Below are 14,619 nucleotides of genomic sequence, written 5' to 3' on the forward strand. Positions count from 1 at the left end.
TCTCAGGTGCTTTTCATCAGCTCCAACGTGTTGCTGCCTGCTTGTTCTGCACCTGCAGCAGAGGAGGCAGAGCTGGTTGGGATTCTGCAGTGGTGTTTCCTGCTCTGGAGGAGCGCTCCCCATCAGGAAGGTTGTCGGAGTTGGCTTTTGTTTGTGAACTTGTTACGATTCCCCATCCTGCTGTCAGATTGCTGACAGGTCTTGCAGATTTAAACCTGGACTCGCACCTTACCAAGGGAAAAGCGTGCAGGGAAGCAAGCAAAATATTCTGCTGCTGACGGCCAGGAGGAGATGTGCTGTTTAAGTGAAACAAAAGCGTTTGGTATTGACAAAAAATATTAACAAACAGCTGCAGCCTTGGTTAAGGGAGGTGTCATTATTTTGGCCATCTGTTTTCAGAACCCTCCACCAAGTTGTGTCAATAGCTTAATCAGTTTAGGGGAAACAGTCCTGTTGTGATTAGCATTCTGCTGGCTATAAGTGAGTGCTTCAGAAGGAAGAGAGACACATTCTGCAGCTCCTGATAGCATAAGCAGACAGCAAATATTAAGCTCCTAAACATTGATTCCTGAGTTGTTGATTTCTTGGGTTGTATCTTCAGGGTTCCCTTTTGAATCACAAAAAGCTTTGTTAAGCACAGATTCTTAACAGTGGGAGCTGAGACTTTCAGGGAGCAAAACATTCTATTACAGCCCACCCCATCCACAGGACAGTTGTGTGAATTGGTGATGCTGCTTTCACGCTCGTTTGCAATTCAATTTGCTAGTCAAAGAATTTGCTGCTAATCATCTTAAGAGGGCAGCCTAGAGCCTGGGAACAGAACTGACTCGTGCTCACACTGCTGCTTCATGAATAGGTTCTGCAGTTAGAACTTGCCTGAAAAGATGGGACAAATCACACGAAAAGGTACAGTTTGCATTCACCCGGCAGTGACAGTGAAGAGGAGTCCAGTGCTCATGGAGCAGTCATGGAGAGCATCTAGATGGGCTGACTGGGATGGTATAACTGTTCTGCTGATACTGAACAGTCTATCCTTTCTTTTCAAAGGGCAGGAACAGGATTTTAAAAGCACTGAAGTGTTTTTATAACTTCAGCCTCATTCTTCTCATAGGAATCGTATTAGAAAGCTTGGAGTCACATCTTTGTTTGCAGCAGCTCAGAGTCATTGAGCCCAATTATTTGCAAAGAGCCCACCAGAAGACAAGCATCTTTCATTCTGAGGACAGCAACGTCCATACTCAGCATTTTACCCAAATAATGTGCAAAATGAAAAGGGCAAAAACATAAAGTGTTGCTATTAGAGGCAGTGCAGGTATCAGAAATGTCAGAGTCCCTTCCATCACACAGTTAAAGCCATCAGGATTGCAAGAGCAAAACCCTTCCCAAGTGTAATTTTGGGTAGGCTAAACCAGGACAACGCAATGGTTGGTGTTCAAGAGTAAAGCTCAGCTTTACAGTACTCTGTGGCACATCTTAAAACAACAACAGAGTGTGATGAAAACTGAAGGAAAACATCTGAACTGGAATAGATATGTTGTAAGCCAGTGTGATGTAGGCTTGGATTTAGGAATAGTGGAACTGTAGCCTGCAGTGTTCGGTATGTTGGCATTGAAATTGACCCCAACCACCTGTTTGTTTTAGAATGTCAGCAATATCATGTAACCATACCTTATGCTGTGATTAGACTGATACCTTCAGTCTCAGCTACATAATAACAACAGTCATAATGGGAGTGAATTGATGAATCACTGTTACGTGGCTCCTTGTTGAGTAGTGAGATGCAAGCATTAATTTAATCACAAGCATAAAATACAGCGACAAGCATAGTTTGAAAATGAATGATTCTTTAATGTGAGAATGCAAACATATTCTTCCCAGTACCAGAGATCTTTGCTTCAAGTTCTGAGCTGCTTACCCAAAGCCAGTGATAGAAAGTCACCCTAGGAATCCTACATCACCATCACTGCCACGGTCCTTTGGCAGGAGTACATGCAAGGATGCCATCTACTTCACATCTTAATCTGTCCCTTTTAACTCCTTCCTTCCTGCTGTTCAGCACTGTTCATAAGGAAAAAAAACATTCCTTTATCTCTTAGCATTGTGATATTCATCCTGAATATTTCATTGCTTTCAACATTTCTTTGCACTGCATTGTCAAATGCATTGCCACGAGTCCTCTCAGCAGCCACAGAACAGAGAGATGATTAATACCAACCTCTGAAAATACTTGGCAATTAATTATAGTTACCGATCTAAGTACGTAAGACGCTGGCAGAACAATGCAGAGATGCTTCTGTGGCTCTTTGCGGGCTTTGTTTCTTTTTCAGCATCAGCAAAGAGAAGCCTCCAGACCCACACATGAGTTGTTTAATTCTAAGTACAGAGGGCATATCCATTCTTCCAGACTAACCTAAGCAGCAGTTCATTAGATACAGCCAACCCAGGGCAGCTTGTCAACATAATGAACTGATGTAGGTACCTTCAGGATTTTACATAACAGCCAAGGGGAGGGAACGTGCTCTGTGTTAAGTGAGAGCCACTGACATTTCCATGACCAGTGTTTCCATTCTGCTTTGGTCATAAGGGCAAATGTTTTAAGGAAGGCTGGCTTAAACTGATAGACTCACTACATACCAGCCTGATCCTTTGATTTAAAAGAAATACATAAAGATACGCTATATTCTTGATGTGATTAAGCACATAAAGACAGTAAAACCAATCATCCTTTAAATAGATGCATGCCTTTCAAAATCCTCATATCCTGACTTGCCTTTAACTATTTTCTTTTCCTCCCTCTATGAATACAGTTAATATAGGAAGCACACAAGAACACAATAGCTGGAAATGGTTTCCTTAGGGAAGATTAATCTCACTCTCCTATACATTCTGTCTCTCCAGCTTTCTGTCTAAGTACACTTATAATTCCCCATAAGCTCTAGCAGAATCATTTGGTGCAGTCCTGTTATTTTTTTGGTTGAAATTAAAGGGAAAGATCTAGGCTGTGTGCTTTTTCCAGTCCTTTTCAGCACTGCACTGCTTTTGAAGTTAAGCAACAGCTGCCCAACTAATCAGGTTTTACAAGAAGACTCCCTGCATTTAAAAACTACATTAGAGACCAGCATCATGTATGCGGTAACCTGACACATTTATTGCAGCAAAATGACCATTAGAAACACCTCTTAATGGTTATGCTTTGGAAACAACCACTTTCACAGGGCTCTTCTCCTAACTCTTCCACCTGCACACAACTAGCACAAACCATGGAGCAGCTGGGCATTAATAAGACAATCTGTATCAGCAAGCATTAAAACATGCCCATTTATTGGTTCCAGTTGCATTGCAGACCACACAACATAGCTTCAAACAGTGACAGTCAGAGTGAGGTGCACAGACACATGTAATTAATAAATCTGGCTTGTTTGTTAAAGACTTAACCCTGTGTAGTTACACAGAGGGAGAGAACTACAAACTCTATAACCCTTGCTCAGGTGTATGTGCATGTGGAAAAAAGTAATATACATAAATACACTTCTTGTACTGAAATATACTTGTGTCCCTTCACCACCCCCCTGTTAGGGAAAGAAGGGGGTCAGTGCCACCTGTGGAAGGCTATGCACCAGCTTGCTGTTTGAGTCCCACTTTCTAAAGCAGGCTTCGTAAACAACTTGCCCGCTGTGCCCACTAGGATGCAAGCAGCCACTGGTTACTTGTCCATTCTGGTTCCTTGCAGGATCAAGGCAGCAGATTCTTTGCTCTGCTGCAGACAAACCCTCAGCCTGCTCAGTGGTGGCTGCACCAGGCTCCGTGTGCTCTTTCAACACTCCTCATCAGCAGGCTGTTTTCCCCCATTGCTGGCTTTGATCTCCTCCTTATCCTGCAGAGCAGCCTGGGTTTCTGCCTGGCAGCATGGGATCTCATTTGATGTTTGTCCATCATCACCAACCTCAGTCTGTTCTTCAGCTTGCTCTGATTCAAAAGCATTTTCTTCCACATACTCCTGAGTAGGAACCTCTTTATCATGTTCCAAGTGGGGATCAGGTGAGGCTTTAGCAGAAAAGTGTGCTTTCTCTTCTCCTGCTTGCTTTTCTGCACCTCTCTGCATACTTGTGATGTCTTCTCTTGTCTCCATGGCCTTCAAAAGCAGCTCTGACTCCTGCATGGTACACAGAGCAGGTGGGGACTCAGCTGCCTTCTCCACAGGCACTTCATGATGATCCTTTCCCTCACGAGTTTCCTCTGAATCACACAGAACTGTTGCATCTTCTTCTGCAGGGATTGACAGCCTGGACTCCACTCTAGCAGGCTGAACCTCACCTTGGGCTTCTGCACACACGTGGACTTCAGCCTTCACAGTTGTCTCAGTGAGAGGCCTCACTTCATCATCCCTGCAGCTGGGTTGCTCATGGGGTATACAGGCACCAGTAGGATGCTCATCAGCTTGAGCTTTCCTCATCCCTTGTAGATTGCCTCTGGCAGATTGGGCTTCTTGTTTTGGCTGCTCAGCAAGCTTCTGGTTCTTCATCCCCTCTGTGCTGGGTTTGGTTTCAGGGTCCTGTGGCTCCTCACTATTGCGTGCATCTCTAGAAGAGGCACGAAGTGAGACCTCAGTATGTTGTATGTGCAGAGATGCAGCTCCTACATCCTTTTTAGCTTGAGCAGCAGATTCACCTTCAGGGGTGTTTAAGGAATCTGACTGTGCAAGAGAAGGTTCAGGGGCTCTGGGGGTCCTTCCTATGCGTGCTGAATAAAAATGGTTCTCCCCAGTCCACGTTGAAGCATCACAGGACATACCTGCAGTCCCAGATGCCTTTTTCCCCTTGGTCTTACGAAAAGTAACTTTCTTAGGGAACACACAGAGCCTCTTGTTCTTGCCAAGAAGACCACCCATTGCCAGAATGGAAAGGAACAGCCCAATTAATGCCTGCCTCCTGGAGCTGATGCCAGCCAGCTGTAGGATGCACACAGCCAGCAGATGAGCAGGAAACTCTCTCTTAAAGAAGCAGCTTCACACCTGGAAGACATGGATATTTGCTCAGATCCATCTGTGGGCATTAGTTGTCATGTTTTCACATAACATCCTCCAGCTAATGTTATCAGAAGCCACAGAAGATAAATACAGGTGGAGCTGCTGTACAGAAATGATTTTTAAAGAAATAACAGTCTAGGGAGAAAGAAAACAAGCTACCTGTCAATCAAACCAGATCACTCTCAAAAACAGTTCCTCCTAGAAGCCAAGCAGCCATGCAGGCACTGCTGTTAGTTATCTTTCAGCAGATTCCCACATCCTATTGGCTGTGGTGCCAATAGGATTCTATTGTAGCGCAGCTTTACTACACAGGTCTGCAGTTAGTTAAAGTGGAGCACATCAGTTCAGTGTGCCTAGACTACCAGTAAGGGCAGCTACTAGTAGTGGCAGAAGCAAGGCAGACAGCAAAAGAAGGAAAGACAGACATAGCATGGCTAATCTTCTCTCAATATGAAGGAATAAGCCACCTCCAAGAGGCACAAAGCAAGCCAAGAAAGAAAGCAACACCTCCCAGCACAAAGTAAATCTTGAGAACTGAGTTGCAAGCCCTTCCCTTATGCAAGGGAAGACCAAAACACTACTCACGCTCAAAGAGACTCTGCCAACACAATCCTCCTAATGAGCACCTGGGAGAGAAAGGCACCATCCTTCTCTTAAATAGGAGGAGGTGGTCACACTCAATTTCTCCCCCCTTTGGCCTTCCATGTTAGTTCCTGCAGGTTCTGAAGTTCCCCCCCTCCTTCTTCCTTACTGTTTTCCCCAGCCATTTCATAGCCATTGCGAACAGCATGTGGCTGCACATCCTAAGCATAGCTGATAATGGATTCGTTTGGTTATTGTTATTTTGTAATGGGCACTACTGACAACTAAAACCAAAGGTTAAATCAGTGCCGTTGTGGACAATGAAAACTGACCTCTACTTATAACTTTCAGTCTGCAGAAGCAGAAGAACAGGCATACAGAATGCAGTCAGTGCTTTAACTTACAAATCATAGAATCACAGAATGACCTGGGTTGAAAAGGACCTCAATGATCATCAGTTCCAACCCCCTGCTATGTGCAGGGTCACCAACCAGCAGCCCAGGCTGCCCAGAGCCACATCCAGCCTGGCCTCGAATGCCTGCAGGGATGGGGCATCCACACCTCCTTGGGCAACCTGTTCAGTGCGTCACCACCCTCTGGGTGAAAGAAAAAATGATGTAAGTGAACCTGCAGTCTTTATATTATTTTATACTGGGCAGTTAGAAGTGAAAAATTATCCCCCTTTCCGCTTTTGTGCCATCTTCAACTGACTGAGACAGGCAATGAGCTATTTTACAGTGGCTACAGATTGTTTTAATGCTTCCAGCCACAGCTGATCACTCTCTGTTGGCATTAACGTTACAGTATCACTCCGGTTATGTTTACTTACTGGGAGTTGTAATGTTAAATGGATCACATGGGCAAAAACAAAAAGCAAATATCCAGTTAATGCAAACTAAACCCAGAGACACGAGCGTAAAGGCAGATCCTAAATATACACTGCCAACAGCAATGGATCTGAACAGGAACAGAAGGGTCACAGTAGCCGGATTCCAGGCTATTTTTTTAATGTTTTTAAGTGAACCTACTTCTTTTGATGGCAAATCTGGTTCAGCATCCTACGCTTTGCCTAGTTACTGTGATTCCATTGATAGAGAAATGCAGCAGGAGCTTTGGGTGAGGTTACTCCATGCATGCTGCCCATTGAGACCATGCAGTACAGCATCCACGTCTTGCTGTTTAAACATGGAACTTTTGAGTTAATACTTTGTATGTGAGAGGAAGAATTGCTCCTGGCTACAAGCGTTGTGATACTCATTTTAGTATTCCATACGTGGGAAAAACGCTCAGTTGTCACCGTTTCAATAAGTGGTGGACATCTTTCTGAGATGGAAGGTGTAAATTCTTTTTCCTTAGCATCGTATCACTGTGAATTGAGATATCCCACTGACTTTGAAACAATCCTGCAAATTTCTTACATGTGAGACTCTACAGAGGATGGCAATGTAACACGTGGGGGAGGAAGAAACTCTTACTGTCAGAGCACTCATGTCTCTCTTGGCTAGATTTCACTTTTGTCCCAAAAGCCTTTTCTGACCTCTACTACTTCGATGCATTTCAAAGGGCAGCTCTACAAAAACACAGATGTGGACCTCTGACAAATACAAATAGCCGTAGACCTGAAGAAGAGCTTGGCTCACATGTCAGCTCAGGGTTGGGTTGAATGACTGAATGCCATAGGATGCTTCCAGAGCCATTCAGATGGCACCATCACTTGCAAGGAGCGTGCTGCTGTCTGCAGAACACTGATCTTTGTGTTGGGTTTTTTGAGTTCAAGCTGTTCCTTCTTACTAGAGCTGTCCCTTCCTTGCTATGCACATGGCAGGGCCTCTCTGCACATTAACTGTGGCATCCAGATACACTGGATGATCTGCCCAGGGGCATCTCTCATTCATCATTCATGCTGACATTACAACAGAATGACAAGCTATGTTTGAAGGATTTTCTGTTCAAAGAGAGAGAAGGGCATTCAGAGAGTGAGCTCTGCAGCATCATTTGGATACCAACGCTCAGCTTTTCCCAACAGTTCCCAAAGTTTGGACAATTTCTGCTTTCCCTTTGTTCCCAGCCTAAGAAACCACACGCTTAAACCCTCAAACAGTGAGGAAAGTTCTCATATAGCACAATAACTTCTTATCCCCCCGCTTAACAGAATTAACTTATCAGCCCATAGGCAGGCATGAACGTGATGGAGTTTAATTTCTCTTGGGATTACCTACTCAAGCCTCTCTCCTGCCTGAAGTTATATGTTATGGGGCATATCTGGGGGGAAGTAGCAGTTATCTCACCCAGTTCCCTGCTGAGCAGCCCTTAGAAAGGAGCTTTAGCAGTAAGGACTGCATGCCTTTTGGCAGAACAAATCAAGTAAGACAAACAAGTTGGAGAATCTGAAAAGTTGAGCTTGCAGCAGGCTTTGCAGGGGTGCTTTTTTAATGGCTTCCTACTTTTAGGCCTGAGAAGCCTCTTGTTCATCATAGCTACAGAGATCACCTACCTAAGCAAGAACTATGGTTTATCAGCCTTTTAGGTAATAGAAAAACACTACAGGCGTCTCTTTCTTTGCAGCACATGGAATCTTAAGTAAGGCAAAATGTGTTTGGAAAGTCTGACTTATAGGGTGCTTTGTCAGCTGAAATGCAGTTGCATGGAGGGAAGTGCAGGTGTTTAAGACAGCTTATCCTATTCCCAAAGTACGGAGTAACATCCCTTACGTATCAACTCATTTAGCATGTCCAGCTCTCAACCCCTCAGCTTTCAGCTACATGCAAGAAAAAGTAAGGGATGTCATCAGTGTGATATGTTTTCTTTCAGCTTTTTCTCAGCATTGTTTAAAGTCCTGCTCCTCAGGCACATTAGAAAACATGCAAGAGTTCCAGCATGCCTTCGTAGCCCCCCTCCCACATGTACCTCTGGGCACATTAGTTCAGATGGTCATCAGGTTTTGTAAGAGGGCTTTCTGAGAAGGCTGTCACCATTTATCCCCTGAAGTGTGTACAGAAGAGCTCAGCATCGTTTGCCAGTTGTTCTATAAGAAGGGCCCAACAATTCAAACACATCCAGCATGTTTTTGCCATGATCTTAAAATATTTTATTGGTGTCATAAAGTCATGAACATTAAAAGTCAGTAGATTTAAACCGCAATACACTGACTTATGCATTCTGATCAAGACTACATTTGTTTCTTTAAGTTCTGCACAGAGTACAGATTGTATGAGCACAGAGTACAGATTGTATCAGCTATCACCAGAAATACAAAGAACAAACCAGAGTATTATTTCATTGACTCATGAAAGCACGTTCAATGCTTCCAAAGTAACAGTCACCAAATGTGTAAGTAGAAAAGGAGGTGGTTGGAAGGTTTGATTCGGTGTCTGTGAGCCACAGAAGGCATCTGACTGTGCTGGGTTAGAGGAGCTTTTGTCTGTCCTGTCCACAGACTTGTAAGACTTTGCACTGGAACCTCCTATCACTGTACCACACTGGGGGATGCAGTGCTCAGCATTCCTTCAGTGAAACCACTATTGAAGTGAATCACTCCTCTCCCAGTAAAGCAAGATCTCCTGCAAATCAGCTACTAAACAGAAGTACAACCAAGCTATAACCCAGGAGAATTTCTAGAAACATCTATTGCACACCTCACACATCTCTTTAGCAAAGTCACTTTCTGAAGTCCAGGACACACTTGAAAAAGAAAAACAAACATTGGGTTCAAAAGGCTGAGATAATTGCTTTTTTTTTGGGCTGAAATTCCCAAAGGCACTGAATACCAACCCATCCATCCTCACTTCTCTCAAGCTTCAGCATTTTCAACCTGTCCATCTCCTCCACTCCCAGGCACTTCATACAGCAAGGGTACCACACTGAGAAACTCAGCTTCTTCCTCTGCAGGCATCTGAGCACAAGCCAGTTCTGCTGGAAGCTGCAGCATTTGTTGCACAACGCTCTCCTGTGGCTCTGCCTCATCTGCTGGAGTTTCCAGATCACATTCCCTGCTCTCCTCACTGTCCGCTGTATCACAAAGGACTTCCTGGTCTTCATCACTTAAAACCTCACCGAGTTCAGCAGGTTCTGCACAGCTTTGGCTCTGCACCTCTCGTGCAGTTGGCACACCAGACTGAGCCTCTTGCTGTAAGAAGTCAAGCAGCTGGTTGGCTGGCTCTGGAGTCTGCCCTCCTGGATACAGGGTTTCCTGAGGCACTGCAGAAACAGAGTGCATCTCAGCCACAGCATTCACTATGGCTTCTGAAGGATCCACTGCATTCTCAGTCTCCTCTGCAGCCTGCACATTCATTAGAGAGGCAGCCTTTGCAAGAGGTGTGATCTGGACACTCTCAGTGAGTTCAGTACTTCCTTCAGCAAGGCCAGCCCTGTCTGCCTGCTCTGTGTGCCCAGCAGGAAGGTCGGTCTCAGCCTCTTTTGCCATCTTCTGCACAACACAGAGTGGCAAGTTCCATCCTGTGAAACTCTCACCAGTCTCCATGGGAGGCTCTATCTCAAAGTCTTGAGCAGCTGCAGTTTCCCATGTGCTTTCCATGAGCTCGAGATTATTTATTTCTTGGGGAGTTATTTCAGCATGTTGGTCATCCTCACTGCCAGCCCCAGCCTGTTCAGCAGGCTGTCCTATATCTGCAACAAGCTTCAGATCCTGAGCTGTGTGCATAGCCAGCTGGGCCTCATCATAAGGAGTAGGTTTTATTTTCTCTTCTGCATTACATGCTTTCTCTCCTTCTTGCTGATCCAGGACTTCAGCCTCTTCTTTGGTCTCCCTGCCTGAGGATGTCACCAAGAAATCCACAGAGCTCCAGGCTGTCTTCCATTCCTCGATCATTCCCATGGGATCTGCAGGACAGCAGGTCTCCATGCTCCTCTCTGCAATATCAGCTGACAGCTGTTGGTCCCAGCAGAGTGACTGAGCTTCTTCAGAGATTCTTTCAGAGGCTTCCAGGGCTGGTGGGGGAGGCTGCGTATCAGTGTGCATTGGTGTGCCCCCTGAGGTGTGCAGAATTGGCTTGGTCTCACTAGTCTCTTCATATGCTTCCTCCTGCTTCTTACAACTCCCACAGCAGGTCTGCATGCTGAAGTTGCTCCCCATGCTGTCACTCAACAGAACCTGCCAGAAAAAAGAAAACCTGTTCATCTTAACTGTTTCACAACAGCATTTGCTACACTAAAGGCTCCTTGGCTGAGCTCCTAGAGTGGTCTGCATACATGCAGTGAAGATTATGAGGTCCTACATGACAGGACAGACCAAAGCTGCACAGAGTTCCCACACATGAGGTCATCTCCCTTACACACCCTGAGCAAGTATGGTTTTGTTAGGAGGGACAATATTACTACTTTTGTTGAGGGCAACAGACCTGCAGTGCTAATGCAGTTCTGGTGCATCATGCCTCTACTCTTAATCAGGGATTCACATCACCCACATTTATTAGTTGTAAGGTGGCAATCAACACCTGTATCTGGTGTTAATCCCATGGAGTAATACAGTTCAGATGGAGCTTGTTTGCAGCAACTCCTTCAGCCTTAATGGGAAACTGAACTTACACTTCAGCTAGAGATCCTGAAAAGGGAAAATAACAAGTCATAGCCTTTGTTAAGGATGAATGACTTTAACCACGCACAGTTAGCCTCCATAGAGGAAAGCCTTTTGTTCTGCTTGAAGCCATTTGGACTTGTTTTATTTCTTCAAAGACTGTGGGCTAAGACAGTGCAGCCTCACTATAATTCCTCAGCTGTATCTTGCACTAAGGCCTCCTATTTCAGAGCACCATATTTTAGCATGCATCCAACCTTCCCACCAGAAGCACAGGATCGTATTTACAAGAAAAAGAACAATTGAAAAATAAGGAACTGCAAGATACTGAATTCAGCAAAGCACACTCAAGTACTGAAAGGTTTCTGAAGTCAAAGCTTATCCTTTGGCTCTTACTGGATCACAGTGCTTTTCTTAAAGACTTCCAGTAGTCGTATGGTTTCCTTCAACTCTGTATTTGTGCTTGTTTAAAAGCAAAGAAAAAAGAAAATAGCTTTCCTCACTACATGAGTGCAGCCTCTAAGTACTCCACTGGAAGTTAAACCATTGCATTAGAAGGAGCTGCAGGTTTCAATAACACTTCCAGCATCTGAAAGCAAACTAAAAGCTACCAACATACAACGATGTAAGGACCTGCAGTTACCTAAAAGCCTTCTAGGATGATCTGAACCTCTTCCCATTTCCCTACTTCCCCAATACATTTCTTCTAACAGCAGACATCTTAATTAATTCCTTTAAACACAGAGATTTGGAGAAAAATACCAAAGCTTAGATGAAAGCCTAGAACTTACCAGCCTCTAACAGATAAAAAGCAGCAGAACACAACACAAACCTCCTAATTGCTCCTTGGGCCTCAAACTCAGCTTAAATAGTACTAAGGGGCCACACAAAACCAATTCCCCCAGCTCCATGGGCAGCAATTCCCTGAATATTTAGTTCCCTTCCACTCTCATTCCCTTCTGGGAACAGCTGTTGTGGTTCCCTGCTTTATTTTACAGCTGAAGGTACTTTATTGGCAATTTTGTGGTTTGGTGGTTTTTTGTTTGTTTGTTTTTTATCAGAGGGTAAAATAAAACTAAGATGCAGTTTCTGTTTATTGCAAATGAGTGATTGCTCGCAATATACTGTAACAGCATGCTGCTGTAAAGCAAAACAGGCAGAGGCATACTTGAGAGCAGTCTTCAAAGATCAGATTGTCAGGGTAGTTTGGGCTTTTCCTCAGCTCCACCAGCCATCTTCAGAGAGGATGAGTTCACATGCTTATTTGCTTTGCTATAGTGGAAGTGGGGCTGGGCATCCTTGAGGCTGACCCTCTCATTTGCATCATTAGTAGGGCCAGATAGACCAGAACAATGATGGTGCCTGTGTGAAATGGAAAGGCCAACTCTTCTAGACAACAGAAAGATACAGGAGTAGTGGGAGTCCTAATCACACTCAAGGCCCAGCGGGTGATGCAGGAAGAATACAGCTTTTCTTCTGGATGTTAATATTTCCTCAAGACTAAATGGGCAGAGGCTGTGCAATGGCTGAGCTCTGGGGAAGCACAGAGTTGGCTCTTTCTCCTCCCTTCTTGTTTCTCAGAGCAGCCCGACTCACTCAAACTGTTGTGGGTTTCCTCAGGCTGATATCATTGCTGAAGGACCAGGAATTACCCAGCTCACAGTCAGCATGGGCATGGGCTGCTACTGCTAAGAAGTGCATTGAGAATAGGATTGAAGTCAGTGAGTTGACACATCTCCCTTGACACAGACTTGCAGCTAAAATAATGGATATAAAGAAGGCTTTTCATTTATGATTTGTCCTCCATCTTCAATGAGAAGACTGAGACGCGTTAAACAAATAGGAGAAAAAAAAAAAGTGAGGTTTTCCTTATGAGATTTTGACTGTTTCTCATTATTTTATTTCTCACTGCTTCTAAGGGAGTCCTCAGTCTGCTTTCACTAATTTTCCCATTACTTTACCACCTGTAAGGATGACAGAAGGTGTTTGGGCCCATCACTCAGTACATTAATGAAGCCTGCCTCATCAGGCCTAATCTGAGTCAAAACTGGATGAACAAGCTACTAAGCTTAAGAAGATCAAAGTTGCCTGTTTTACAGCTGTTCTCCTTTACCATCTCTGGTTGACTTTAGAGGGGGTAACATCAGTCCTGCAAGTACATGCATCATTGATCACAGCATGTGCCTGATAGGGATAGCTTACATCTTGCCCCGCTTGACATTCAAAGCCGTGCTACAGGCTGCATGTTTGATATGTAGTTTGCATATCTGAGTAAATACAAAATAGATACAAAATACTTCCACGCAGTGCTGTTTTAGTAGGAGAGCTTCAGTCAAAATTGAGCAGTGATGTAAATACGGTGTTTAAAACAGCAGGAGAAAGCTCTGAAGTTACAGGATCGGAAGATCCTGCCCTTTGGTAAGGGTGTCCCATTCTCAGTGTACAGGCAGATGGCATTGCCACCAAGGAGAGCAGGTTTGAGTTGGGTATACCTGGAAGGGAATACTGTATAGCTGCCACAGGATGGGTATAGATGACCAAAGCTAGGTAATGCTTTATATTCAAAAACAACACCTCATCTAAAGTGTTAGGTTTGGCAAAGCTAGGGCAAGGAACTGAAGCACTTAAGTCGTATTTCACTTGGAAATGAGGGCAAATAAACATTACTTATGAATAGTAGCATCAAGAGGATATGTATTCTGCTTAATTGAAAAATACTCAAGTGTGTATGTACCAAGTATGGTTACGTATTTAATGGTCATGTCCTACAAGCACACGTGTAAGCAGGCAACAATACATAGCTGCCTGTTTCGTGATGGTAATTTATTTCTTTACTGACTTCTGGATATGGGGAACATACATGTCTATACAAAGACACCAAAGCACATTTAAACATCTGTTATTGTTAAAGAAAAAAAAGAAATATTCTGCCATATTTTGTGTTCCCGTGTCAAGGATGAGGTTTAAGGCTTCTGAGCGCTGTCTTTGGTCTTGCAACACACCTTTGCTATGCTCTTCCTCAGGCAGGGCAGCCTATCACCGAGGCCCTTGGTGCTCATTTTCATACTTCCTTGCACCCTGCAGCATCCTGGGCTTCTGTAGTCTCCTCTTCAGCCAGTCAGCTCATCTCTGATTTTATATTGTTACAGTCAAGACATTGATTTCGAAAGGGAGGAGGAAGATTTAATGTGAAAGATTGTGTTTATTTACGTTTTGTTACACAAGGCTGAATAGCACAAATGTTTCTGAGATAAAGCCTGGACTTTCCCTTTGTAGGGTAAATAACAGCATGTGAACTCACCTCCTGTAAGATCAAGATTGCTTTAACAGGCTTTGAGATCTTTCTGATAGGTCCTTAATCACAGCAATATATCAGTAGGAGTTTACATTTCCCCTTCATTGTTTTATTAGCAGGTGCCACAGGAAATATAAACCACTCATATCAAAGAGAACAGCTCCACATCCTCCAGCAGAAGAT

At 44.1% G+C, this 14,619-nt stretch overlaps 2 protein-coding genes across 4 annotated transcripts; both read right to left on the bottom strand.

Annotated features, from left to right (window-relative positions):
• Positions 1–3,298: 3,298 nt before the first annotated feature.
• Positions 3,299–5,654, bottom strand: LOC124417386 (microtubule-associated protein 1B-like). The gene is made up of 2 exons (XM_046903847.1): positions 5,612–5,654; positions 3,299–5,011 (listed from the first exon to the last, which is right to left on the bottom strand). Exon 2 carries the CDS (start codon positions 4,886–4,888, stop codon positions 3,815–3,817), a length of 1,074 nt encoding a protein of 357 aa, XP_046759803.1. The 5' UTR covers positions 4,889–5,011; positions 5,612–5,654; the 3' UTR covers positions 3,299–3,814.
• A 3,024-nt stretch (positions 5,655–8,678) lies between these two features.
• On the bottom strand, positions 8,679–12,050 carry LOC419741. 3 transcript variants are annotated; one of them, XM_046903848.1, is made up of 2 exons: positions 11,933–11,982; positions 8,679–10,718 (listed from the first exon to the last, which is right to left on the bottom strand). In XM_046903848.1, exon 2 carries the CDS (start codon positions 10,698–10,700, stop codon positions 9,399–9,401), a length of 1,302 nt encoding a protein of 433 aa, XP_046759804.1. In that variant the 5' UTR covers positions 10,701–10,718; positions 11,933–11,982; the 3' UTR covers positions 8,679–9,398. The 3 variants fall into 3 exon arrangements, with proteins under 3 accessions (XP_046759804.1, XP_046759805.1, XP_015153556.3); XM_046903849.1 differs by having other exon boundaries at positions 8,686–10,718; positions 11,974–12,050; XM_015298070.4 differs by lacking the exon at positions 11,933–11,982 and adding an exon at positions 10,966–11,008 and having other exon boundaries at positions 8,686–10,718.
• Positions 12,051–14,619: the final 2,569 nt, after the last annotated feature.

This window comes from Gallus gallus, chromosome 24 (genome assembly GCF_016699485.2).
Source record: "Gallus gallus isolate bGalGal1 chromosome 24, bGalGal1.mat.broiler.GRCg7b, whole genome shotgun sequence".
In the NCBI taxonomy this organism is placed as follows: domain Eukaryota; kingdom Metazoa; phylum Chordata; class Aves; order Galliformes; family Phasianidae; genus Gallus; species Gallus gallus.